General features: G+C 46.0%; 1 protein-coding gene across 2 annotated transcripts; it reads left to right on the forward strand.

Annotated features, from left to right (window-relative positions):
* The first annotated feature begins 603 nt into the window (after positions 1 to 603).
* fgd1 (FYVE, RhoGEF and PH domain containing 1) lies at positions 604 to 27706 on the forward strand. 2 transcript variants are annotated; one of them, XM_087173972.1, is made up of 18 exons: positions 604 to 1651; positions 14878 to 15183; positions 15276 to 15474; positions 15570 to 16326; positions 16396 to 16485; positions 16898 to 17046; positions 17129 to 17285; positions 17388 to 17526; positions 18352 to 18410; positions 19529 to 19675; positions 20003 to 20095; positions 20199 to 20278; positions 20384 to 20414; positions 20816 to 20917; positions 21095 to 21223; positions 21310 to 21468; positions 21606 to 21752; positions 21881 to 27706. In XM_087173972.1, the coding sequence occupies exons 1-18, from the start codon at positions 1486 to 1488 to the stop codon at positions 22154 to 22156; spliced, it is 3186 nt and encodes a 1061-aa protein (XP_087030098.1). In that variant the 5' UTR covers positions 604 to 1485; the 3' UTR covers positions 22157 to 27706. The 2 variants fall into 2 exon arrangements, with proteins under 2 accessions (XP_087030098.1, XP_087030099.1); XM_087173973.1 differs by lacking the exon at positions 604 to 1651 and adding an exon at positions 8318 to 8687.
* The last annotated feature ends 15 nt before the right edge of the window (positions 27707 to 27721 follow it).

Raw genomic sequence — 27721 nt, forward strand, 5'->3', positions numbered from 1 at the left:
AATCTTTCATATGGGAAATTTGTCAGTGAACTTAATGCAAAAAGTGACAGTTCCTTGCCAGAAATGTCGGCCATCTTGGAAATGTCAGCCATCTTGAATTTTCAAGTGTCTCACGTAAACAGAACACCTATGAAGGATTTGTGTTAGGTTAAGTACATTTGAAGGATTTCCCTGAAACATGCAGTTATCAGCTGATGTCAGGAGATGCCTCAGAGTGAAACCGATCTGAACAGGCAGTGGAGCCCCCTGCTGGATTAACACTGAACTTTAATTTCTGCTGCTCTTCAGTCAGTGTCAGAATAAATGAAAATAAAAAGTCTCAGATGAAGCAGAGTCTGTGCAACTCGGTGTCTGTATCTGATGGAAAAGAGGAAGAATAAAAACCCTGCTGGAATCTCTCTCCAGTTTTCCTTTTGCTTCAAGTTTCAGCCTCAAAAAACAAAAAACAGAAGAAGAGAAAATGAGAAACAGACCACGGAGAGAGAGAGGGAGGAGGAGGGGAGCTGGTCTGGGATCAGATGTCTGGACTCAGGAGGAGGAGGAGGAGGAGGAGGAGGAGTTGTGGTGTCGGTCTGCAGCTCAGATCAGATTTTCACACAAAAGCCTGAAGCTGCTGAGAGAGAGACGACCGACCGACCGACCGACCGACTGACTGACTGGCTGTCTGACTGTTTGTCTGTCTGACCATCTGTCTGTCTGACTGTTTTTCTGTGTGTTTTGACAAACTGAGCTGGCGTGAAGAGGATACTCAGCAGGAGAAGAAATCATCAAAAGTTTGAAGTTGAAGGAAAAATGAAGGCAGTGTTGCAGGAGCAGCTGAGTCTGCACATTCTGGACTGAAGTGGTTCAGGAGTCCACAGAGAAGAAGAGTCCGCTTTAATGAGAGGGGATCAGATCCGGATCAGGTTTCATCTGGGAACAGTTATTTTTTAGTTTTCTCTGCGTCCTCGCTGCCACTGATCTGATCTGAGAGCAGTCCGAGCAACAGGAAACCTGAACCAGCTGAGCCGCAGAACAGATCTGGATCAGATCTGGAGGTGGTTTTTATTGTTGAATCGCATTAAGGGGATTCTTCAAACCATCTCTGTGGAGTTTCTGAGGTCAGCAAAATCCAGAGAGACGTGGAGACAGAGATGGAGAGGAGATTAGTGGAGTTTGGTTTTCTCAGAGAGTGAGAGAAGAAAGAGAGAGGAGAATGGGAGAGAGAGGGGGAGGATGAAGGAGGGGGGAGAGTCCACATGAAACCACCAGAGACGTGTTTCTAATGAAGAGTAGACTGTGGCCCACGATCTGCTCCTGGACTGGATCTGTGTGTGGTGATGGTCTCTCTGTCTGAACAAACAGGAAGTGACTGGTTCAAACTTTATTTCAGGCAGAGTCCTTCAGATTAAGAGTCTTGTTTTTCAGTCTGGGTGGATATGAACTGAAACAGTAAGTCAAACCTCAGGACCGACCACACATCTGTGTACAGGTGTAGTTGTCGGGATGCAGTTGAACCGACCTCGCAGTGCCCTGCTCGGGTTCAGCCTCCCCCCTCCTCCCCCCCCTCCTCCTCCTGCCTCGTTCTCCAGTCAGTTCAGCACCATGAGGTTCTCCTACCACCTGAGCTCCACACCACCAGCACACAGCAGCAGCTCCACCTGCAGGACAGGTGAGTCACCAGTGAAACCCCTGTGTGTGTGTGTGTGTGTGTGCGTGTGTGCGTGTGCACGCAATATGTTTGTGTGATTTCAGTCTCTCTCCTTGTTCGTCTCATCTTGTGTTTTTGATGTGTCTTCACTCAAGAATTTCCTCAAGCACAACGACTTCAAATGTCTCGTTTGGTCCAAAAACCAAAGAGACTCAGGAAACTCTATAATTAATAGAACCAGAGTCTGGTTCTGATTCAGGTTCAGGTTCAACTTCTGGTTCAGGTCTTTGGGCCTTTGGAGGCTTTAATGTGTGAGAGTGAAAGTCAGAGACACAGTTCATTACATTAGACTCAATCTAATTATACCTAAAGCTCGCTCTCGCTCTCTCTCTCTCGCTCGCTCTCTCTCTCTCTCTGGTGAAGCTGAGGTCAGACAGGTCACATGATGTTTCCATGTTTAGAATCAATGGGTGAGAAAAAACTGTTAGTCAGTCATGTGATGCTGTTTTCAGAATAATCCAATGATATGAAAAGATTTGAATGAATTAATGAATTTATGAATTTATGCAGAATCATAACTTCCTGTTTTTAAGTGAGTCTGGCAGCAGGTCTAGTTTCTACCTAGAGTCTGATCCTGATCCTCCTCCGTCTTTACCAGAGCACATCAGTTTTCTCTGTGTCTCTCTGCTTCAACATTTATTAAAATAGTTTTCACTGTATTTGGTTCATTCCTGTGTGAATACAGACACTTCCTGTGTGAGGAGCTTAGTGTATTAGTGTCATGTGTATGTGGGTCCTTCACCCGCAGGTGAACTGAGACTGGTTCAGGTCCAAGTTCAGGTTGGTACTGCAGCCTGATGACAGAAAATCAGTCAGTCAGTTGCTCACTCACTTGTTCATTTCTCATTCATTACTTTACTCGCTCGCTCACTCTTCTCAGATTAATCACTTTAAAAGAAGAACATTGTTTCTCTGTTTGATCATGTGACTCTCTTCATATGACTGATCCTTGTGTGTGTGTGTGTGTGTGTGTGTGTGTGTGTGTGTGTGTGTGTTTGTGTTTGTTTATCTTTATGAGGCCCAGTTAGAGACCTTACAGAGTGAGGACATGTTGCCTGGTCCTCACACCTCCACAGAGATGTTTGAGGGTTCAGATTTTAGATAAAGGGTTTGGGGTTTAGTTGCCAGGTGACCAAACGAAACGTTACCATGATTAAAATCACAGATATCTGTGGTGAGAGAGAGAGAGAGAGAGAAAGCTCAGGTAATGTGTTCACAGCTGGGAGCAGGGGGGGGACACACAGCTAGCCTGCTCAGTAAAAAAAGCTCCAAAACACACCAACCCCCACCTCGCCTTTGTAAAAGGAAGACCAGACTGGTGGATAATGGTTTTGTGTAGTTTCCTAACTGAGCTCTGTAAACATCAACAGTCACTTTATACAGAGGCTCTGAACCAGGGACTCTGGGACCCTCCAGGACCCTGGGCCTGTATTCATTCGCCTGTTGAGTAAAGCTTTTTAATTAACATGTTATATCCCATTTGTTTAAAGATCCATATTTTCTGCTTCTGCTGTGTTTTATTTGAAGAAAATATATTTGTGGTTTTAAGATCCAAAAACCTTCTCTATGGAGCTGTAGTAACAACAGGTCGGTGAGCCAATCAGAAGAGAGGTCTGAGCCTTGGAGTGACCGCTTGGTGTTGTGCTGTTAATAAAGTTAAAACAACAAAGAAAGATTGGATGGTGGATCCAGGTGGGCGTGGCTGAGGGCAGTGACTGCTTTGTTGTGACATCACAAAGTTACAGAAGTTGGTTTTAAGGCTCAGTTTCTAAATACAGGCTGTTTGCATTTCTCTGTGCACTGAGCTCTTTGATAGTTTCACAGTATTAATACAGAACTTAGACCTGCTTTATAATCAAAAAAGAGATGGACATTTATTTTTATACTATGTGAATCAACACAAGTGTAGAAACTACAGACTGTAACTATATTATTGTCAGACAGTTGGTCACTGCGTATTTATACGCTGCTTTTGGAGGAAGTAACGACCTGGTCCCTGACTCTGGGTCTGGATAAGCTGAATGTGGAGCATAGCCATTAATAATGTTATTGGTTAGAGCCGGATGAGGATACAGCAGCTGTTATTAAACAGCATCAAGTGTCAGGTCAGATATTGACCACAAACACACACACCATGTGTGTGAAAGATATCACACATGAAAATGAAAATTATATTGTACATGTGAGGTATGAAACATGTTCACAAACATGTTTGGTGAATTCACCTGGAGGTCAGTGAAATGTCCTGCAGCAGCCTCACTGTGGACGGTTCACAAGTTATGACCCCCACAACCTCCAACCACCGCCATCCCCCAATCACCCCACCCCCGTCCTCCCAGCATGCCGTGCAGCAGGACATGTAGAGACTGATATGAGCAGATATGAATGAGGAGCTGAAGGTTAAAAATAGATGACAGATTCAGCTGCTGAACACGAAAGATAAACCTGTGTGTGTGTGTGTGTGTGTGTGTGTGTGTGTGTGTGTGTGTGTGTGTGAGCTGCAGAGACCTCCCCCTGACACACTGACAGCACCAGTGTTGATTCTACTACATTCTCTACTGTTCCTCTTGTATTTTTGTGCCACATGTAAAATCAAACTGACCAGGATGTTTCAGTTCACATGATTAGTTCCACATATAAAAGTGTAACAGGTGTTATCACGTGGAAATACAATGTCACATGTTCCACTTCACATATGAATCAGGTGTAAGGTTTTGAACTCATGTCGTCTTTTGCCACAGTGACATGAGAACGTCAAGTGATGGTGTCAGTTAATCTAATGTGTGAAGATGAAAACGTGGTCTTTAGCAGGCTGCGTATAACTAATAACTAACAACTACCTGGGTGGAAATATGATGAGGCAGCAGCTAGCAGCCGTGAGACGTTATAAAGACACTTGTGGACGGAGTGATGACTCTTCCCTTGCTTTGAAAAGCAAACCTCACAATATGCAGATGACTGCCTTCTTCTTATATATTTTTTTGTTGGTTTTTTTATTTTTGACCGGAGGGGAGGATGTGACCCGTGCTGGACGTAGATCTGATGTCAATCTGATCTCAATGTAGAGCCACATATTAAAACCAGGTGTAAATTGAGTCAATCTGTGATGTCGTCAGTTACAGTTTCCATCGATGCTACTGTTCAGTGCTGTTTCTACTGTTTGCAGTGTTTCAACATTTTACTCGTTTCTACAGTTTCGACTGAAACCAGGAACATCCTATGTTTTGAAACTGGATGGACCTCACATGTCTGCAGGTGACCCAAAGCCCAAACCTCAAAAAAACAAAATAGAACTAGTGATAAACAACTCTGTCAGGCGCTGCATAGAACTGTTAACATCCTCTCCCCCCAGGTTTTAGACCAGACCAACAGCTGAACTCTGTACAGACACATCAAGGCCGCACACACACACACACACACACACACACACACACACACACACACACAAACATACTCACTCTCCATTCATAGATGTCCTGGGGGAATGGACGAACAAGCTTTTCTCTCTTTAGGTCACTGGGTCGCTCACTGTTGCTGTGGGGGAGGGGAGTTGTGTGTGTTTGTGTGTGTGTGTGTGTGTGTGTGTGTGTGTGTGTGTTTGTGTGAGGTCAGAGGTCAACCTGTAGTTTTATCTCCTCCCCTGCCAGATGATGACAGGCTGTGTTTGTTTTTCAGACTCATGAGGGAGGGGTGATTTTCTTTCTTCACAGAGAGGTGAAAGTCAAAGTTCAAAGTTTTCTGTTCCTCTGAAAATAGTTTCATCCTGCAAGCGGGTGATGAAGGTGGTGATGAAGGTGGTGATGAAGGTGGTGATGAAGGTGGTCGCTTGCCAAGAGCTTCATCTATCATTGTGTTTACAATACAAGAGGTTATAATACATCCTCTGAGCAGCTACGTCTTCAGGACAGATTGGAGGCTACAGTGAGTCTGTGGCTGAGGCTAGCTGGTTAGCATGCTAACTTCAGTAGCAGAAACAGTGTTAACATCAGTGTTGTTTTCCACCTCTGGAGACAACTGATAGTAAAGGACTGAAGTTTGATGCTGGACTCACAACATTTCTTCTAGACTGGTGAGTAAACAGCTGCTAATGCTAACGTTAGCTATGTAGCAACAGCAAAAACTTACATAAAGCTCCTAAGTATCTCTCAGTTCAAAAACCTGGGGGTGTGTTTGTTTTGGTTATCTAGTTTGTGACCTTTTTTCCTGGGGTATGTTTGTTTTATGTAACACTGACTGATATTGGTTTGTTTGATTCAAGCTTAGACATTGAAGACCTGGGGGGTGTGTTTGTTTTGATCACCCTGTCTGTCTCTGCTCCACAGAGTCGGCAGCTCAATACAAGGGGTATGTTTGTTTTTTTTCATCATGTAGTGACCCAGCTGTGGGGTGGAGTTACACCAACTTAGTGGAAGATATTTTTAGGTCCAGTGGGATGTCAGTAAAAGAGGGGTGCTTGTTTTTCGCCTTTGTTCAGCCTTTTTGGGTGATGAAACTCCCCTCAGGAGGATTCACATTACCTCACCCACCACGCCGATGTCATAGACCAGATCACAAGCTGCAAGGATCAACTATTTGGTCTAAACTGTGTGTGAATTAGGGCTGTCCCAAACGATTATTCTTTAAACGACTAATTTAACGATTATTTTTTTATTAACCTAACTAATTTTATTGCAATTATTTTCCAGTTAGTCATTTAATATAATAATTTGCCCCGTCCAACACACACACACACACACACACACAAAAAAACATTTTTAACATTTCAATATTTATTAAAACATTTCTTAAACACCACCATGAGCATTATTCTTTAACAAAACACTTTCCAAACTCAAAAAGCAAGACTTTACTTAATCAATTTAAGTTATAAAGTGGTAATTCAAAGGTAATTTAAAGAGATATGTGTGCAAGCCTTTTTTGCCGCGTGTTGCTCCACACGCTCCGTCGTACTGCTGTTGTTCAAACAGATTACACAGATGCAAATCATTCACGTAGTCAATGACTTCAATTACGTCACCGCGTTGTCCCAGTCCGTGCGCTGCGCTTGTATCCGGGTAAACCAAAGACGATGGATATAAACGGTCCCATTAGAAAGTTCCAGTTTTGTTCTATGAACATTTACCCTGTGTGGTTTTACACGACGCGTCGACACTAAAATTCCACGTCGAATAATTTTTATAATCGACAATGTCGATTACGTCGGATAATCGTCCCAGCCCTTAGTGTGAATTAGAACAAACTGACCAATGCAACATCACATTCTCTGAAGTTACACCTGAGACCTGTGTGTAAATAATCCCACAATCTGATCCTGGTTCTGAGCTTAACCCCGTGGTCCTGAATGGTCTTTGTGTAGTGACTGATGATGGATCCAAGTAGCTTAAATTAGTTCCCTCAGAAGGGGGTCTGGACTTCAAAAGTTCAGAAATCCAACAGGAGGAGAACCACGGCTCCTTCATGTTGGCAGGATATCACCTGATCAGGATCCTCCTGGACCCCAGAACCCACTGCAGCGACTGTATGTAAACACTAGGATTCTGCAGGAACCCTTTTGTCATAGACTCATGGTTCTTTCCTTTTCTATGAACACCTGGTAGTGGGCAGGGCTTAACTCAGAGGCCCAGGTGAATTAGTACACCTGTTGGCCGGTTGCTGAGAGATGTTCAATGATTGATGAAGGCAGTTTGGACAGGTGACCCTCTGCTTCAGTCAGCTCCGCCGTCTTTAACAGGTGTAGGTGATCAGTTTCATAAACAGCCTCAAGACGAAGGACTGGTTACAGCTCTTTGAATCCACAGGTCTTATTTAATAGATGTGATTAGATTGTGTCAGAGTATTGGAGCAGAGATGTTATCAGTTCATGTTTGTGGAGATTCACATGATCATTGTGATGATATCGTTATCTACAGCAGGTTTATGATCAATCATGTGGAAGTTTTCTCTGTGAACTCCTGTTTTACTGGAGGGCCCAACCCGGTCCAGGGGCTGCTCCTACACTGAAGACTACATATGTGCATCATGATGGAAGACAGTTAAATCAGAATATAATAGACTCATGTTTACACAGTTATATTAACACAGCTCTGGCTGTGTTGGACTCAATCATGTTCCACCATGAACCATCAGAACCAACCTTCAGTCTCAGCTGCTGCGTTTCCAGGACATTTCAGGTCGACCTGAAGCTACAGAGTTCTCTCCAGGAAATGTCCTGGAAATTATAGAGACCCTTAAGATAAGCTGAGACCCAGAGACAACCTGTCAGTCAGCTGGTGTCGATCAGCTGGTGTCAGTCAGCTGATGTCAGTGAGCAGGTTCACTATAAACTGATGTTCAAGGACAGAGACTCAGACAGGCTGTTTATATGAAACCTTCAGGTTCCTGATCAGATTTACATTCACTGTCATCACTGCTCTCTCCCCCCCTCACCCCCACCCCTTCACTCTCTCTCTATCTTCTTAATTTGTTGTCAAGGAAACCAAAATGGAGGAGAGTCAGAGAGAGAGGATACACCAGCTCTATGTCTCTCTCTCTCTCTCTCTCTCGCTCTCTCTCTCTCTCTCTCTCTCGTTCTCTGTCTCTCTCTGTCTCTCTGTCTCTCTCTCTCTCTCTCTCGCTCTCTCTCTCTCGTTCTCTCCCCCTCCCTGCTGCCGCCCGCCGCTCACACACCGGGCAGCCCACTGAACCAAACCGAGCGGATCTAACCTACTTATCCATCCTGAAGCGGCAGCCTGTCGGTCTGCGGTCCGTCTGCAGTCGGTGTGTCGGTGTGTCTGTGGGTTCGAACCGTTCCGCTCCGGTCCGGTCCGTGCCTCTGTGTGTGTGTGTATGTGTGTGTGAGTGTGTGCGAGCGTGTGCCTGTGTGTGTGTGGAGCTGACCCGGTTTCTTCTCCTGCTGTGGACCGGGAGAGCCGCTCTCTCCCCGCACCAACATTTTCTTTAATGACCGGATTTGTGTTTTGCTGCGCGATGTACATGGACAGAAGCAGTCTGACCAGGGGTGAGTCCACACTGTCACATACACGAATCTGCACCGCGCACACACACATACATGTAGCTGCTGATAACCGCTGCACGAGCGCGTGCACGCGTATGGCGGCGCGCACACAGCTGCAGCCTCATCACCACCGCGAATGATTTTTATTTGAGTTATACAGAAATATCATAATGATAATGAAAATAATCTGATGATGGGGGGGGGGCTGGGAATGACAGCGCGCTCACACAGGCTGTCATGGACGCGCACACACTGACCGACATCTCGCCGCAGTGAATGTAGGCTAGTATGGCTGCATGATACTGCGTCTGCCAGATGTGAGGCTCTGATGCTGCTCCCAGATCAGCTGATCAATGTTCAATACGTTTTATTCCATCAACACATGAGCATCAGTCAGATTCTACACAGACAGGATCCAGACTGTGTGTGTGGGGGTGGGGTGGTGGGGGGTGTCCATTGATTTTAAACGTGGATCAACAGCAGGATGGAGGTGGTGTTAATAATTAGTGTGTGTTCTGTGTGTGCAGTGTTGGTTTGTTTCTGCAGACAGACGGACACACCCCCTCCACCATACACACACACACACACGCATGCACAAGCACGCACACGCACGCACACATGCACACACACACAAGCACGCACATGCACAAGCACGCACGCACACACACAGGGAGCAGAATCTCCTCATGTTAACCCTTAAAATGGTGGTGAAGGTGGAACCTGCAGGTGGAGCAGCCTAAGGTTCTGTTGTTGGTGGATCAGGGTCTGTTCAGACCTTTGCCTGGTGTTGAAATGTGATATGTGTCTGATCTGGATCAGGAACTCCAGTGAACACAGGCAGTAATGCAGCAGAACAGCTGGCATGGGATCAGGTCTGATGGACCACACTAGAACCAGAACTCCCTCTATGAACACTGACTCCTAAACAATGTACAGAACTTACAGAATCCCAATAATCACCACAAATCCACTTAGAACATGTATGATGATGACTAGAACCTCTTCAAGACCTGCTAGTATGGAACGCGGATTGGTCCAAAATGTCTATTTTGAGGCGTCCTTAAGGCGTTTGGACCATCAGTGCTTCCATGCTATTGGTTGGCGTCAACATACCCACCTCTTTTTGACAGGGGTGCTACGTTGTGCTGTGTGTATACGTTGTGGTCATGTGTCAACAGCAATCATATGTCTTATATGCAACTGTGAAACAGTATTTGGGACAGTCAATTCGTGCGGCGGGGTATCAAGAATTAGTTCTAGTTAAAGCTCCTGACTGAATAAATTAAACTTGTGAAAGACAAGCTAAGGCAATGCAACATTGTAATCAGTGAATTAAATAAAATTATTATTAATAATGTCTATTTTCTGTCGTCTTTAGACGTGCAATTTTGACTTACCGCGGATGTCAAAATATACGTTTTGGACCAATTCACGTTCCATATGCTTGAACTTCCTCTGTGACTTTAATTACCACAATAAATGACCGTTACAACCTCCTAAATGATGATTAGAACCTGGAACCTCTTTAGTGACTACAAGAACCATCTAAAGAACAACTAGGACCACCTACAGACATCTAAAACCTCAGTGGCCATTGGAAGTCCTCATAGAACCTCCTAAATAACCTCTAGAACCACCTGTGGATCCTCTGCAATGACTACTAGAACATCCCTAGGGACAACTAGAACCAAATACAGGACACAAAGAACCCATTCAATAACATCCTTAGAACCTAAAATGACCTAGAACCACCTCAGTGGCCAATGGAACTACTTAAAGTCCTCATAGACCCTTCTAAAAGACCTCTAAAGCCACCTAAAGGACCTGTAGAACCCACTCTAGAACCTCTAGAATTACATTAAGGAGCTGTAGAACCTTCTTGAGGATTAATGGAACCCTAATGACCCCCATAACCAGTCAATTATCAATAGGACCACTTAAAGGACCACTAGAACCTCCTTAATGACCAAAACATCCTAAAGGATGACTTAACGATCTTTAGAACCTCATGTATTGTATATAGTGTATTAATGGACAGATGGGTGACAGGTGAATGGTGGATTTTGTCCTGATGGTTGTGTGAGCTCAGCACACGGAGCTGGACTGTAGATCACAGATCTGTATTCTGGTATTCTGCAGTTGTGAAGGTGCAGAGAGAATATTTTGATTTTCATGAAGCAAATGTTCTGTTCTGTTCAGCTGCAGCAGCTGGTTCTGACATCGTCAATACAACATTCATCACTCACTGACATACAGTACATCTGTGTGTGTGTGTGTGTGTGTGTGTGTGTGTGTGTGTGTGTGTGCTGCATCAGACTGGATGTATTAAAGGAACAGTCCAACATTTCTTGTTCTCTGTCTCATTGTGCACCAACAGAGGTCCAGGACGTAGTTAGCTTAGCTTAGCCCAGAAGCAGGAGGAAACTGTAAACTGTTAGCTTAGCTCTAACACAAGAGAAGAAAAAACACCTTCCCAGACTTTAATGCCAGAAATATTGATCAGAATCTGTTTCAAGGAGAAAAATTATTTATGTCCTGGTGTGTTTGTGTGGGCGGAGCTAACTGACTGAAACAAAGACGCTGCAGACTGACCTAACTATCTACCAACATATGTTCCTACTGACTGATGTCCTGAACCAAACAGTGGACCTGTAAGTGAACAGCACACATACACATGTATGTATAGGCAGTGTATACACACTGATGGGCGCACACTGGATCTTGTTCTAAGTTCTTTTAGTTCTCCATTGTCTGTAGTGAGCTCTACATCTCTACATTGGTTCTTAAGTCGTGTTATTGTACAGTGACAATGAATGGACTGTGCTTTTCTTACTGGTGGTGCTGGTTTCAGCGGTTCAGACGCAGGCACAGGTTCAGGCCTGCCATGGCCACATTGATGAAGTCACACATGTGGTCAGTTCCTGGATAACATACTGTGAGGACATTATTATTCCTGTAGTCTGACTCACTTGATGTAGGCTGTAGACATGAACCTGTCAGTGGGCGTCTAGTTCTCCTCTCTCTCCTCTTCCCCAGCCTGTTACTGTTTTTAAAATCCCCTTCCCTACAGGAAACAACAACAACAACCTCAGACCTGCAGCGTGCTGTACACGCTGAACATGGTGAGTTTTGATGAAGATCTAGATCCTGTGCAGTAACACAGTCAATGTACGTCTTGACTGTTTTTTGTGTTTTCTTTGAGGAGAATCAGCTGATTTAATGACGGAACTCACCTCCATATGTCTAAATGTTCCACCAAGACAAGTTTCCCTGCAACACTATTTTGCAGGAGCACCATCACTTCTTCTTACCAATCCACCACTGACCCACTGACTTTCATTTCTACGTACTGACTGACCCACTGACCAACTGACCAATGTACACATTTATAGATCAAACCACCTACCTACCAACTAATCTACCATCTAACCTACCTACTACCTAACCTTCCAACTAAAATACCTACTGTACTACCTACTGACATACCTACCAACTAACTTACCTACCAACCTACCTAATAACTAACCCACCTATTGCCCTACCTACCTACCATCTAACCTACCTGCTAACTAACCTATTCACCAACCTACCAAAATAACTAACCTACCTACTAACTTACCTACCTGATAACTAACCCATACTACCTACTGACCTACCTACTGACCTACCTACAAATTAACCTACCAATTTACCTACCAACTAACCTACCGACTAAATAAACCATGCTCAAACTGGCCGACGGTCACACACCGTCCAGCAGGACTGAATCAGGTTTTTCAAACTGGAAGCTATGACTTGTTGGTGATGGAAGAATTCTGGGTAATGTAGTGTGGTGGGTTGACTGGATCACTGACAACAAACAGCAAAATAACTGAAGGAAAGTCCACTCAATGTTCAATCAGACTGAGTCCATTGTTATTAATAGACTTCTGTACGAGGACTAACACACACACACAGTGGTGTTTCCATCAATTATGGGGACATTACATTGACTTACACTCATTTCCTTGATCTCATTTACATTGTGAGAACTGTATGAACTTCATGAGTTACACACACATTTACATTTGTCCTGTAAAAAACAGCCCACAGTTCATTTGTGCAGCTGTTATTATATTATTATATTATATTATGCTTTTATTACATTATTATGACCCATAGTAACGTTGTATTGTTGGGCGACCTCTAGTGGCTGTTGTTATTATGACGGGAGCAAAGGAGGAAATCAGGTGACAGAGTCCAAGTCAGGAGGAGGTGGACTGACACAGAAGACTGGAAACTGATAGGAAGTGTTGTTTTTTTTATCCACCTAAACCGTGTGTTTCTTATTGTTACCATGACGATGATAGTCTGGTACACCTGCTGCTTGTAATCTCCTCTGAGTCGTATCCGAGGGTTGGGACGTATGATCTATGCGGTTGTTTAGTTTGGAGGACTTGAGCTGCATCGACCAATCAGATCAGCAGAGTCCTCTGAGGTTGTATCCTTTGATGCTGAGGTCAGAGGTCAGAGGGTTTGACAGGGAAGATGAAGGTCTGCAGTGAGAACAGCCTGACAGATGTAACTGAAACCAACAGAGCATCCGATGGTCCTGACTAGTAAAATGCAGCCAGTCAGTGTGATGAATAATCAATAAGTTTATCCACAGCTGATGTAGCTGCAGTATTGATCATCTGACCGGTTTCTGATCCCCCATGAATAATTCATCAGCCTGAGAGGAGAAAGAAAACAGCGACTCAGCAGAAAACAGAAAATCAGCCTGTGTCCTGGAGGACTGATGACCTTGAGGACTGATGACCTGTTGTTGGATTTGAATCATGATTTAACCAGTTTGTATTTAGTTCAGAGTAGAGTTTGACTACAGCACAGTGTTCACAGGAACATTGTGCTTAGGAAGGTCATGAAATGCGGACTGAATGTTTGTGTGATTATGGTTAATTAGACGACGATGATGATGATGATGATAACTTGGCTCTGATGCCTGAGTCACTCACTGGCCTGGAGCCAAAGCCTCATAGGAGCTGTAGTACAGTAGCTGTGTCACATAACAGAGAGTTTCACATAACTGTGGTCTTGATGTTTCGGGTTTATTTTGAAATTGATATTGTTGTTTTAAATTATTCCTTTTAGCCAACCAGCTGCCAGGAAGCACCGAGGTTCAGCCAATGAGCTGCAGCCATTAACAGACCACAAACGTCTCTGTCAGCTCCAACAACCAGACGTCATATGGAAGCTATTACTGTGTGTGTGTGTGTGTGTGTGTGTGTGTGTGTGTGTGTGTGTGTGTCTGTGTCTGTGTCTGTGTCTGTGTGTAGGCTGTTTTTACAATCAGCTGATTTCATCCACAGACTGTCTCAGCTCAGCTGAATGAAGCTGTGAAGATAAAACTGCTGAGTCAAGGACATCAGACTTCTTCAAACTTTATTGATAATCCTGATTAGAACACACACACACACATACACACACACACACACACACACACACACACACACAACACACACACACACCTTACTCTAACTATAACCATCACAACTAAACCAACCTCCATCCTTAACCTCGACCTAACACTAACCTAAACCTGAACCAGAACATGAGTCTAACCTGAACCCTGAAACCAGATCTGTATGAAACAGGTATTTCTTACTCTACTTGTGCTTGAACAAAGTTTTCACAGTCAGTCACGGTTTTAATTCAACTCCTGCTTAAATCAGATGTAGGATGTGAGTGAGATGGGTGAGGTCTGACAGGTGAGTTGTGTGAGGTGACCTGACAGAGGTGTGTCATTCCCAGGTTGTTCAGTTTGTACTGAAATTCTATTTCTTTTTTTTAAGTATATTTTTTGGGCTTTTTTATGCCTTTATTTGATAGTACAGTAGAGAGACAGGAAATGGGGAGGCAGAGAGAGGGGAAATGACATGCAGCAAAGGCCGTCCGATGCGGGACTCGAACCGGGGCCAACTGCAGCGAGGACTGTAGCCTCTACACATGGGGCGCCTGCTTAGACACACAACGCCCCGGAAATTCTATTTCTCGTCTGAAGTGAATTGTATTTCAGTCTGGATCTGGACCCTCCCTGTTGAGTTTGTGGGATTAACTTTTTGCCTAGTCAAATAGGACAAGAGGCTTCTATTATGGCAGTGTGTGGCTGTGGCCTTTCTCCTGTATCATCATCATTTTGACCCCCTCCCCCCAGGTCCCTCCTCCTCCTCCAGTCCCAGCTTGCTGACTAAGAGTCTCTCTCTGGAGCCGTCCTGCTCTCCGTGCGGCCACCAGGGGGTGCTGGACGCTGACACTCCCCAGCAGCCGAGCTCTGACCCGGGGCCCAGCTTCTCCTCCTCAGGCCCCGCCTCCCTGGAGGGAGGGGCGGGGTTAACGGAGCGCCGAGGGTCTGCTATTGGGCTGCTGCTGGTCAATGACAAAGGGCCGCCGGAGCTGCCAGCTACCACAATAGCACCACTGAGCAAGAGCCGACCGCCGCTGCCGGGGCCCAAACCTCAGGGTAAACTTCATTTTAAATATTTATTTGTCTTTATTTAAAGATCAAAGACATCCATGACATCACTAACTGACTTGTGACCCCGCCCTCCATAGTTCCCCCGAAGCCCCCCCACCTCCAGCAGCAGGTGGGGGGGTCAAGGCCACGCCCCAGGGCTCCAGAGAAGCCCCTCCCTCCGCCCCCACCCTGTAGACCCCTCCCAGCGGACCCCCGAGGGGGCCGGACTCTGCCAACCCGTGCCGATGGCACTGCTTCCCCGACCTGTGTCCTGTCACTCATTGAGAAGTTTGAGCGGTGAGTTCTGACTGGTCAGAGGAGGTGTGATGTCATCATTTAAGATTTTAATGAGATTTTACTTAGTGTTTATTGTGTTTATTGTGTGTCTGCAGTGAGCAGATCATCGTGGTTCCTGACATCACTGGGGGGGCTCTCTGTCCCCGCTTAACTGACCCCCCCTCCTCCCTCTCCTCCTCTCGACCTTCGTCACCACCATCGTCATCATCCCCCGCCCCTCCCCCACATGATGAGGAGCTGCCCTCTGAAGTCAAAGATCACGATGAAATCACAGAGGGGATTGAGGAAGAGGAAGGAAAACTACATAATGATGAAGATGATGATGAAGATGATGATGATGATGATGAAGAGCTGGTGGCAGCATGTCGTGACGACCTCCATCAGAAGCGTCTGTCCATGGAGTCGGGTTACAGCGCCTCAGAGAAACACCTGGAGGATGATGTGGTTGCCGTGGAAATGAGGGAGCCACAGCAGCAGCAGCCGCTCGACCAATCAGAGCTCCCCTCGGAGCGTCTGTCCCTCCCCTCGTCACAGACTGACGGGAAGCTGGCCAATCGGGACAGCGGGATTGACAGCATCAGCTCTCCGTCACACAGCGAGGAGCTCTGCTTCACAGGTGTGGATGACGGGGTCGTGGCTTATCCCTGCAGCCCCGCCCTCCTGCCCCGCCTCTCCAGCTCGTCCTCGTACGCAGGGGAGGGAGGGGAGGGGGAAGGAGAGGGGGAGGTGAGAGGAGCGGCGAGGAGGAGGAGGGAATTCTCTGAGGAGGGAGACAGTGACCTGGAGGAGGAGGAGGCTGAGCTAACTCTGGTGCTGCCACCCCCCAAGACAGACAGGCAGGATTCTGCTGAGGTGAGTCAAAGTCTCTGTTTTCTGTGATGTTTGGTTTGTGCAGATGTTTGACGCCGTGTCTCCATCCAGATGTCGGTGCAGCAGAGGGTCTTCAACATCGCCAACGAGCTGCTGCACACAGAGACTGCCTATGTCTCCAAGCTCCACCTCCTGGACCAGGTGAGTCACCTGCCCTGAACATGGACCACCTCTTCTTCTGTCACACTGCTGACTGTGTCACTGTTGCCACGGAAACCTCACAGTATTTACTGGTGTTAACAGTTTCAGCTGTGGAGTCGTTCTGAGTCTCAGTCTCGGGTCCTACTCCTGCAGGAGGGTGGGGGTCTTTACAGGTGCAGGAGGGTGGAGGTCTACAGGTGTAGGAGGGTGGGGGTCTTTACAGGTGTAGGAGGGTGGGGGTCTTTACAGGTGTAGGAGGGTGGAGGTCTACAGGTGTAGGAGGGTGGGGGTCTTTACAGGTGTAGGAGGGTGGGGGTCTTTACAGGTGTAGGAGGGTGGGGGTCTTTACAGGTGTAGGAGGGTGGGGTGTCCTGGACTGGTCTCTAAACCGGCCCCTGCTCTGCTCCTGCAGGTCTTCTGTGCCAGACTCCTGGAGGAGTCCCGGTCTCGCTCCTCTTTCCCCTGCGATGTGGTTCAGGGAATATTCTCCAACATCTGCTCCATCTATTGCTTCCACCAGCAGTTCCTGCTGCCGGCGCTGCAGAAGCGGATGGAGGAGTGGTGAGGATGAGTTTCCTGGTCCTGGTCCTGGTCCTGGTCCTCCTCAGGACTTGCTCTGACTCTGATCCTCCTTTGTCTGCAGGGATTTGAACCCACGAATTGGGGACATCCTGCAGAAGCTGGCTCCCTTCCTGAAGATGTACGGAGAGTATGTGAAGAACTTCGACCGAGCCATGGAGCTGGTTAACACCTGGATGGAGAGATCAGCTCAGTTCAAAGCCATCATCCAGGAGATCCAGGTCCAGATCTCTGCTGCTCCTCAGTATGATGAGGGTCATGTGGTTGTTTAGTCTGTTTAGCTCTGATCATTTGTGTGTTGGTGTGTGTGTCTGTTTGTGCAGAGGGAGGAGCGTTGTGGTAACCTGACTCTGCAGCACCACATGTTGGAGCCGGTTCAGAGGATCCCACGCTACGAGCTGCTGCTCAAAGACTATCTCCACCGGCTGCCAGAGGACGCCCCGGACTACAGGGACGCCCAGAGTACGACAGACAAACACACCCAACATAAGTGCACTGACAGACTGACATTCACTTCCTCTGCTAGCTTTAACAGTTCATGTGTAGACTCTCAGGGTCAGATGAGGTTCTTAAGGAACATCCAACATGAGCCCTGGTTCTTCTCAGAACCAGAACCTTGAAGAACCAGTGATTTAAGATCAGAGTTTTTAAATTTATCAAAGCAGCAGTAGGACGACTGTAGATCAAACCTCTGTGACACAGATCGAAATCCTTGTCGTCAGACAGATCAGGGTTGAGAACCAGGGTTTCTTCTCAGTGACCTTCAGACCTGTTAGTGCTGAGTGGGAGCTGCTGCAGCTGAACCGGATCTGTTCTATGGTTTGTTCAGAGTTTGTTTCTGACCTCACATCCTGATCTGCTGCTCCCCTCTGGTCAGGGGATTAACTGCTGGCTGCAGTTTTAGGTTTTCCAGTGACTGTGACATGATTCTGTCTTTGAGACTCAGTGAGTTTGGACTCTATAGGTCACATGGTCATGAAGTTTGTGCTGCATACAGATGGTCCACAGGGACTCGTGGACATGGGCAGATGACAAACATGACAGGGACCTCACAGCTGGGCCACGTGTCCCCTGCTCTCTGCCTCACCTGCTGAATGCTGCAGGTCTGTCTGCAGGCCTGTGGTCTGTTTGCAGGCCTGTGGTCTACCTGCAGGTTATCGGTGTGTCTGCAGGTTTGTGGTGTGACTGAGTAAACCACCTGCTGGACCATCTTCTGCTGGATCTGAATGTTTTGGTTCAGATGAAGAGACTGGCTCTGTAAACACACTGTCTTCTTCTTCTCTGCAGAGTCTCTGGAGCTGATCGCTACAGCAGCAGAACACTCCAACGCTGCCATCAGGAAGATGGTAACACACACACACACACACACACACACACACACACACACACACACACACACACACACACACAGATCAGTGTGACTCAGATGAAACTCTGTCATTAACTGTCACTTCATCTTTAATTGAACTGCTCTGATTACACTCATTAACTCAACTGCTCCTTCATGTGTGTTTGATTCAGCTCCATCACGTTTCCTCCATTAAGGTTACACAGAAACTCCTCAGGAACAGAATCAATATCTGATGTTTTTGATTTGTTGATCGATTGATTTTTTTCTTTCAGTAATTTTTTTCCCCTGGTCCTGATTGCCAGGTCTTTAGCTCAAACCTCAGAAACTCATGGTAACCAGGTGAGCTGGACAGGAAGTCACTGTCACCCACCACCTGGTTACAGACCCAGGAAACTGTACCTCAGGTTCTCTTCCAGGGACTGAGACCCACATCTCTCCTGGGCATCCTCCCCTGAGAGAAGAACCAGACCTCTGTATGGGGACCTGATTTCTCTGTAGGACCTGAGCCCCAGGTCTGTCTCGGAGTACTGTACCCCAGGTCTCTTCTGGGGAACTGCAGTCTGGTTTTGTCTTTGAGAAAAAGACCAGTAATATATCAGGAAAATATTTATATTATATTGTGTTAAGTGGTCCTGGGGGTACAGGTTGCTGTAGACCACAGACCTCCCCAGTGCTTGGTGATCTGACTGTTCTCTAGGCTTAGGGCAGAAATCTGGACTTGTGAAGTCCAGGCTGAATGAGTCCACTTCGCCCCAGCAGGATGTGTGTCGTCTCTAATTAACTCAGTGATTAGAGGAGAGCTGCAGCTCAAGTGTCAGCTCAGTCTCACAGACTCTCAGTGGTTTGTCCTGGCAGACACTCAATCCAGGACTCTGTGGCTCCAGCTCCCCCCCCCCCCCCCACCGTTGTTTGGGCTGGTCTGTCTGGAGGAGTGGACGTCTGTTACAGCATTTATCAGCATTTGCCTTTTTTTAAATTTAATTTCTTTCATTCACATTTTCTTATCAAAAAATTAAAAATGCACACAGACACCTGATTCTCCATGGTGATGACATCATCACGTACAGGTGTTGCGGTTCTGTCTGACTCTACCTGTGTCTCTGTCTCTGTCAGGAGCGAATGAGGAAGTTGTTGAAGGTGTACGAGTTGCTGGGAGGAGAAGAAGACATTGTTAACCCCACTAACGAGCTCATTAAAGAAGGACACATCCTCAAACTGTCCAATAAGAACGGGACCACGCAGGACAGATACCTCATACTGGTATCTACTGTCCTCCACTCTGTCCACATCTGTTCCACTGTCTGTCCTCTGTCCACATCTGTTCAACTGTCTGTCCTCTGTCCACCTCTGTTCTGCTGTCTGTCCTCTGTCCACCTCTGTTCTGCTGTCTGTCCTCTGTCCACCTCTGTTCAACTGTCTGTCCTCTGTTCTGCTGTCTGTCCTCTGTCCACATCTGTTCAACTGTCTGTCCTCTGTTCTGCTGTCTGTCCTCTGTCCACATCTGTTCCACTGTCTGTCCTCTGTCCACATCTGTTCTACTGTCTGTCCTCTTTTGACCTGGTGCAGTGACATCGTCTCTGTCTGCAGTTTAATGACAGGTTGCTGTATTGCGTCCCCAAGCTGCGTCTGATTGGTCAGAAATACGGCGTGCGCGCTCGCATCGACGTGGATGGCATGGAGGTAAGAAACAGAGGGCTGTCCTCTGTCTTCAGTCCCCTGTCCTCTGATATCTGACCTCTGTCCTCTGACCTCTGTGCTCTGACCTCTGACCTCTGTCCTCCAGCTGAAGGAGACCAGCAGTGTTGCAGTCCCCAGGACGTTCCTGGTGTGTGGGAAGCAGAGGTCCCTGGAGCTACAGGCCAGGTACAGACACACACCTTACTCCTGCAGTGAGGTGCATGTTACTGGGAACCAGTCATCCCAGAGCTATGTTGTCTTCTGACTGGTTTCCTGTCTGTGTCTCTGCAGGACGGAGGATGAGAAGAAAGACTGGATCCAGGTAGACACACTGTCCTGGTTTCTGCCGACCTTGCTTCAGTGATGTACAGGTGTACAGGACCCTATGACATCACTGCTGGGCTTGGTCACATGAACAGTCTGGTGTTCAGTTACTCTGATGACAGTGACACTCACAACTTCCTGAGCAAATGTTAAATTAAAATCAATGCTGGATCTCACCTCTGTAAGGCTTCTGTTGTAAAACATCTACAGGAAGTTTTGACTCTCACTGACAGCAGCTTATCATCACCTGGTTTTCATGTGACTCTGATATTTATATGAATGAATTGGAGAATTATCAGTATTGTATTTATATCTGTGTGTGTGTGTGTGTGTGTGTGTGTGTGTGTGTGTGTGTGTGTGTGTGTGCGCGCGTGTGTGTGCGTTTGCGCGTGTGTTCAGGCCATCCAGGCGACTATTCAGAGACATGAGCAAACCGTGGAGAGCTTCAGACATCTGAATTGTTCTCTACGAGATGATGAGTCCACACCACCTCACTCCCCGGTAACACACACATACACACACACACACACACACACACACACACACACACACACAGTCTACAAACTGTATTATAAGCAGATAGAACAGCACTTGCAGACCTGAAAACATTTTCCACACTGATCTTCAGTATACACAGAACATCTGTCCAGCTGTTTACGGAACACCTGTCTCCCCCAGAGCTGTGTGGAGCTTGGGAAGCGTGCGCCGACTCCGATAAGAGAGAAGGAGGTGACTCTGTGTATGAAGTGTCAGGAGCCGTTCAACTCCATCACCAAGAGACGGCACCACTGTAAAGCCTGTGGACATGTAAGTCCATCATCACAAGTCTGTATTATATAATTTAAACATCTGTACCTGTGGACACCTTCACTGATCGTCTGTGTTGAACCCAGGTGGTTTGCGGTAAATGTTCGGAGTTCCGTGCTCGTCTGTCGTACGACAACAACCGCACTAACCGTGTTTGTGTGGACTGCTATGCCACACTGGTGGGAGTGCTGCCCTCGCCCGCCACACTGACCAGCAGCACCCAGAGGAGGCGATCCATCCTGGAGGTTAGTGTAGCATCACTGTGACATCACTGTGATATCACTGTGAGCTGTGTGTGCTGATATTTTGATATTTCTAAAAAATTTCTCAGTTGAGTTTTGAAGAAAGCTGATATGTCATCATCTGACTCTTGTTTCCATAGAAACAGGCCTCGCTGGCAGCAGAGAACAGCGTGATTTGTAGTTTTCTTCACCACATGGAGAAAGGAGGGGGGCGGGGCTGGCAGAAGGCATGGTTTGTCATCCCTGAAAATGAGCCGCTGGTGCTCTACATCTATGGCGCTCCACAGGTATGTTAGTCACTCAGTCACAGATACACAATCCTCCCACTGGTCTGTGGCCATGCTATAATACCCATGATGCACCCTGAAGCGCCCATGTGTAGAACGCAGATGAAATGTTTCTGTTTCTCCACCAGGACGTGAAGGCGCAACGCAGTGTCCCTCTGATTGGCTTCGAAGTCTCTCTACCTGAGTCATGTGACCGCCTGGAGAGACGCCACGCCTTCAAGATCTCCCAGAGTCACCTGACCCTGTACTTCAGCGCTGAGGGGGAGGAGCTACAGCGGCGATGGATGGATGTCCTGTTGAGGGCCGGGAGGGGGGAAGAGTTTCAGGTCCACCGGCCAATCGTGGAGAGTCTGGAGGAGGAGGGGGAGGAGCTAGCAGCTGCAGCGGACTGCGAGAACACGTGATTCTATTGGATGAGGAACAATGACGATGATGAAGGCAGGGTCTTTAGAAGAAGATCAGTCGCTATTGGAAACCAGTACAAAACCAGTGCATACAGTCGTAGCTGAAATATACTTTAAACACACACACACACTAACACACACACACACACACACACACACACACACACACACACACACACACACACACACTCTGGGCTCTCTGTATATTTAAAGTGGTTCGTCTGCATGATTTCTCCTTGCTGTCAACACAAGATGGCGTCTCTCTCTCTCTTGATTCACCTGTGTTTCACCTGTGAGGTGAGGTGGGCGGAGCCTCTGGTCACACATTTACCTTGTCGTCATTGTAAATTCTCACAGTAAGCTTTCAATGATAACCTCAGAACTCAAACAGCAGTCTCCTGGATTTCTCCCCTCAGTTTCATCTGTGGAAGGTCTCTAAACACTACAGTACCCATGAGTCCCTGCTGCATTTGCTATGGAAACGCCCCCACCCAGAGCTGTGACAGAGTTGTATCATATTGAGAAAAACTGACCCAAAATCCCATGTGAACTTTTGAAATGAATGACTTTATCCAGTTAGGTCATCCCGCCCTCAGCTGCACGGCAACAAGAGTCTGAAGCTCATTCATTGGTCCATTCTTGTGATGCAGTCATCCATAAAGCTCATAAAATCAGCTTCTGTGTCTGTAATTATGGGCCCAGTCACCACATGTCTACTGATGCACCACTGCAGCTCCTCAGCTTCTTCTTCTTCTGTGGTGTTCATTTATATTTTAGTCTCTAACTCACTTTTTATCAACCACGGTTATTGTAAGTTCAGTGATTTAATGTGCGCTTCTCCAGAGTCACAAAGGTCAAAGGTCAGTTCACTCTTTATCACTATATGTTCAAAAGCTTCAGGAGACAAGTTCAAACTCACAGTTTAAACCCTGACATCAGGTCCAGTCCTCAGTCTGTTTCCAGGTCCCACTGGCCTGAGTCCCTGAGCATCCACACAACCTGCTCATTTATCTGAGAATATGGACAATAAACCAAGACCACGACCTGCAATGAGAGAATGAGCTACGGAGGCTGGTGGATCTGCAGCAACAGGGTGGGACCCCACCTGGACCCAGACTGAAGATAATCCAGCCCGGCTCCCTGAATCACGGTCATACCGCCCAATTTTAGAGCTGGAGGTAGTCTTTCCACTGCTGGATGTATTAATGTGATTTGTCTCAATGGCTGATCAGGGTGCTGCAACAAAAACAACAGACCTCCATTAAACAAACTGTAGGCGACTCCAGTTGCAACAAGCTCTGTCATCACTGTGTGTTTGAATCCAAGGTCTGTAGGACAGAATAGATATTAGGCTTTTGCTTTAGTTTCGGCTGTGGGGGTCTAGGTGGTGGGTGCATATTCAGTTCATCAGACCTTCATGCAGCCGACCAGAGTCCAGATCCTGAACAACCTCTGTCCACCATGAACCAGACTGTAGCACACAGTCTGTGAAGACTAACGATGATGTAATGTTAGGTTTCGCAGAATCACCTGATATGATCGTTGTCTGGAGATGGGGGCTGATCCTGACCCAATCTGACTCGGGTCCATCAGTAGCACCTGAGCCCATGAAGACCACGACGACCATAAAGACCATGAAGACCATAAAGACCATAAAGACCTCTACTGTGTGTTTACTTCGTCTCTCAATGAAAACGTGTGGAATGGATTAACAAGCACATACAGGCATATGGAGCCCCCCCCCCACCTTGGTTCAGTCCCATTGAGAACTGAGGAGTCGACCTTCAGCCTGCCATGATGCAGCTGGTGTTGTCACCTCAGACGATCAGATTAGAGGAGGTTCTTCTTCTCTGTTTTTAAAGACTAAAGTTGAGCTGGTTTCCAACAGGAAGTGGATCTAAACTGTCAGACTGTTGTCACAACAGATGACACGCTGTCAGAGTTTTAAAAGAAGAAGAAGACTACTCCGTCGTCTTTAAATGCACTTAAAAGACATTTCTTAATTTTTCATTCAAATTTCCCCCTGAAGAAAAAAATCTGCAGATTTCTATTCTCTTTCTGTGTTTGAGCTTTTAAGACTTCCTGTCCTTAGTGACCTCGCTGCTGATGTCTGACCTCCAAACTTCTCATCACCTACATGTCCCAGCATCCTCTGCTCTGAGGTGTGGACTCTGCAGGTGCAGGTGGTTTTTCACTGTCCTGGAGAAACCTCATTGACACTTTATGGATTAAACTTTTTAACTGAAGGTGAAATTAATCAGCTGCAATGATGAACCTGAGAGATACAAGGTTTCTGCAGGACACTGATGATGTCAGACTCAGGAGATGGGGGCGGTGGTGGAGGATTATTGGAGTTGGATGTAAAAAGTCAGTTTTTAAAGACAGTTTCAGGCAGATGGAGACATGAAGAGTCTCTGTGAGGAACCGGAAACCAGACTGGACTGAACCCTGAACCCAGGTCTGGTGGACCCGCTGGTTTCTGTGTCTTGGATTTTTTAAATGAATCCAGCGATTAGACGGAGCTGAATCCAGAAGAAAAGACTAGTTGTTTTTATCATCTTCACTTCCAGTGGTCCAGTATTTCTGTCTCTGTAAACAGCTTTTGGACAAAGTGTTTTGATAGTTAAAAAGTAAATATTATGAATATTGTTATTGTTATTCTGATGAATCTAAATGAAAAGAGAAGTGTTGGATATTTCCGTGTTTATGAGTCTGGGTTGTGTTTGATGTTTGCTTGATGCAAGAAGAAAACAAAGAGTAAACATTTTGTAAATATAATTTATTCTCCTGTGACCCACCCTCTCCCCCCAGTCATGTGACTATGTAAAGATTAAAGGTCAATCCTTGCTGTTCCTCCACACTCCGCAGATCTCCACACAGCCAGAGCCCAGCAGATGGTTTGGGGTCCAGCAGTGGCCATGTTGGCTCCACAGGGTAAAGATTAAAGGAACAATCTGACATTTTAATAAATCCTCTGGTTCAGTGTCTCAGAGTCCCTCAGACGAAGGCCACTCTCATCTCTGTCTGTCCAGTATAGAGAGAGGTCCAGGAAGTAGTTAGCCTAGCTTGGCATAAAGACTGGCAGGGGGAAATTGTTAAGAAAAACACCAACAACAAGAAAAACACCCTACAATACCTTAACACAATAACATTTTAACAGGTTTTATGTCTGAAATTTTAACATCATTTTAAAAGGTAAAAACTTTGAATCTTCTTCTCAATCAGCGAAAATGTTGAAGGATTAGCAAATTCAGTGGTGGCTAAATTGATAAAATATTGAACACTGCTGACTGAGGCCATTAATCTAGCTAGCTGCTAAATGCTACTTTAACCGAGAGCTAATAACTCTAGCTAACGAGGCTAATCTGTGGTTCGCTGGTAAACACTAGCTGTGGGTCTAACTAACGACTTGATAAATTCACTGTTCACTGTGCTGTTGGTTAACAACATTAAATACCAGCTGATGCTTTGGAGTTTTATTCCTCTATGGATAGAGCTAGGCTAACAGCCCCCCCTACTCCCAGTCTTTGTGCTAAGCTAGGCTAAACATCAATGAGATGAAACGGAAGGTTTTGAAAACTGAATTTCTCTCAATTTTGAGCTCTTCTTTAAGCTCTACCCCCGCCACTGGCCTGAGGCTCGGTCTGTACACGGCTCTGGTTGTCACGGCGTGTTTTTGGCGTGTAAAGCAGGCTCCAGTGGTGTGTCGTCCTCTCCTCCCTCAGTGGAAGGAAATGGCCAGTAACTCAGCCTGAGAGTTCATTTTCAGCAGTTGTTTTGATGTGGTAAAAATGTCTTCAATATTAATCTGAGTGATTTGTGTTGATGCTGAATTTTGCTTCTTTTTTTGAGTTTTATGTTTTCTGCTGCCAGAGACATTTGGAACCAGTTCTGACTGGTTCTGACAGGTTCTAACCAGATCTTACCAGTGTTGACTGGTCCTGACTGGTTCTGATTGGTCCTAATTCGTCCTGACTGGTTTATCTGGTTCTGACTGGTTCTAACTGGTTCTAACCAGTGTGTGTATGATATAGTTGAACCATAGTTTGTTGTATCTTGTATCTAGAACCTGAGCATTTCTTGTTATTTGGTCTTGTACCACGTCAGTCCACAACCAGTTACAAACCAGTTTGAGGCAGTTATGACTCGAGATGAGTCTGACTACATTTTTATTACATGAGGGAGTTTTTTAAATTTAGATTTTAAATTTGTGGTTGTGGTTGATTTTTCAAAATGATACTCAAGTATTTTTCCCACTAACACAAGTTAGCTCTGGCCAGCTCCCTCCCCCAACACACGTCTCTACTTATAACCAGTTAAAGCCACTTATTACCTGCAATAAGACCAGTGTTTATTGGTTCAAACAGAAATGTTTTCAGCCAGTTTGGACCAGTTAGAGCTAGGACCAGTGTAGTTAAAACCAGTTTGAACTGGTTCTGTCACACTGGACTGTCCATCTGTGACTTTCCTGGTTTACAGCTGATTCAGTTTTTTGCCTTACAGTCTCTGAGTTTATTGAACTTGTGCCAAATCAGAAGAGTCAATTGCTGTCAGTGTTCAACTGTTCAGTCTGTGCTTTTGTATTTATTTCTCATTTTTAATATTGAATTTTTTTTTTTTTTACTTCCTGTCTGTTATGATCCTGATAGGTGTGTTTCTCTCACTTCCTTCACCTGTTCAGACCCTGTCAGATGGTAAGTTTCACAGACTGTTAATGGCTGCTGTTACCCATGTTTACTGAACGGAGAGGTCAGGGGCCCCTGGGCCAGAGTCTTTGTTTGAGGTCAATGTTTGAAAGTTACAAAGCTCAGTTAAATGACACAAAGCTACACAAAGTCAAAAAATACAAAGAGACTAAAAAATGTGATTGCCCACCTTCAATATAAGGAGTTCTATACAGGAGGGGTGGGGGCCTATTACCGGTCTGTGCCCAGGGGTCCATGTTCTCATAATCTGTCCATGCTGTTACCATGGAGACTACCAGGATTTCCCCTTTGAGATGAGGCTGAAACACACCTGAAACAAACCACACAATGTTTATATGGGTATGGGTACATTTTTCTAATATGGCTGTTAAAGAACCAATCAGAGGAGGACTAGGTGGTGATGTCATGTAGCTGATTGACATCCTTATTATCTCTGACTTCTTGCTACAGTAACTGCAGTCCGTGCAGTTACTGTAGGTTTCTGGAGCAGCATGTTACCATGGTGACCTCCAGGTTCCCAGAGCCTCATTCCCCAGTGCTGGTTACCATGTTACCATAGCAACTTCTAGACTCAAGTTACCATGACAACAGCACCCACCACCATGTCTGTCTCTGTCTCTCTCTCTCTCTCTTTCCGGGTGTAACAGCAGCATGGTTGTGTCTTTTTCATCTCCTTGTAGTTCTGGTATCTTCTTATTATTGATTATTGATTGCAGGTTATTGGTTAGTGGCCGGCCACTGCCTTCCATCCTGTCCATATCTGTTTCCCATCATGCCCTTCTATAAGAAAATAAAGGAGAATTGTTTATGAGGTTATAAATGAAATAAAATCATGAAAACTGTTTACGTGACTGCAAGT

The sequence above is a fragment of the Seriola lalandi genome, unplaced genomic scaffold (genome assembly GCF_002814215.2).
Source record: "Seriola lalandi dorsalis isolate HSWRI2012SDOR001 ecotype SW California unplaced genomic scaffold, Sedor1 jcf7180002054296, whole genome shotgun sequence".
NCBI classification, from domain to species: domain Eukaryota; kingdom Metazoa; phylum Chordata; class Actinopteri; order Carangiformes; family Carangidae; genus Seriola; species Seriola lalandi.

What these genes read in the sequence shown, in the direction of transcription:
- fgd1 (XM_087173972.1), top strand. Translation starts at nt 1,486, where the DNA reads ATGCAGTTGAACCGACCTCGCAGTGCCCTGCTCGGGTTCAGCCTCCCC. An exon ending in ACGCTGCCATCAGGAAGATG is followed by an intron (nt 18,411 to 19,528) that starts GTAACACACACA and finishes TGTCTCTGTCAG; the next exon opens with GAGCGAATGAGGAAGTTGTT. An exon ending in AGAAGAAAGACTGGATCCAG is followed by an intron (nt 20,415 to 20,815) that starts GTAGACACACTG and finishes GCGTGTGTTCAG; the next exon opens with GCCATCCAGGCGACTATTCA.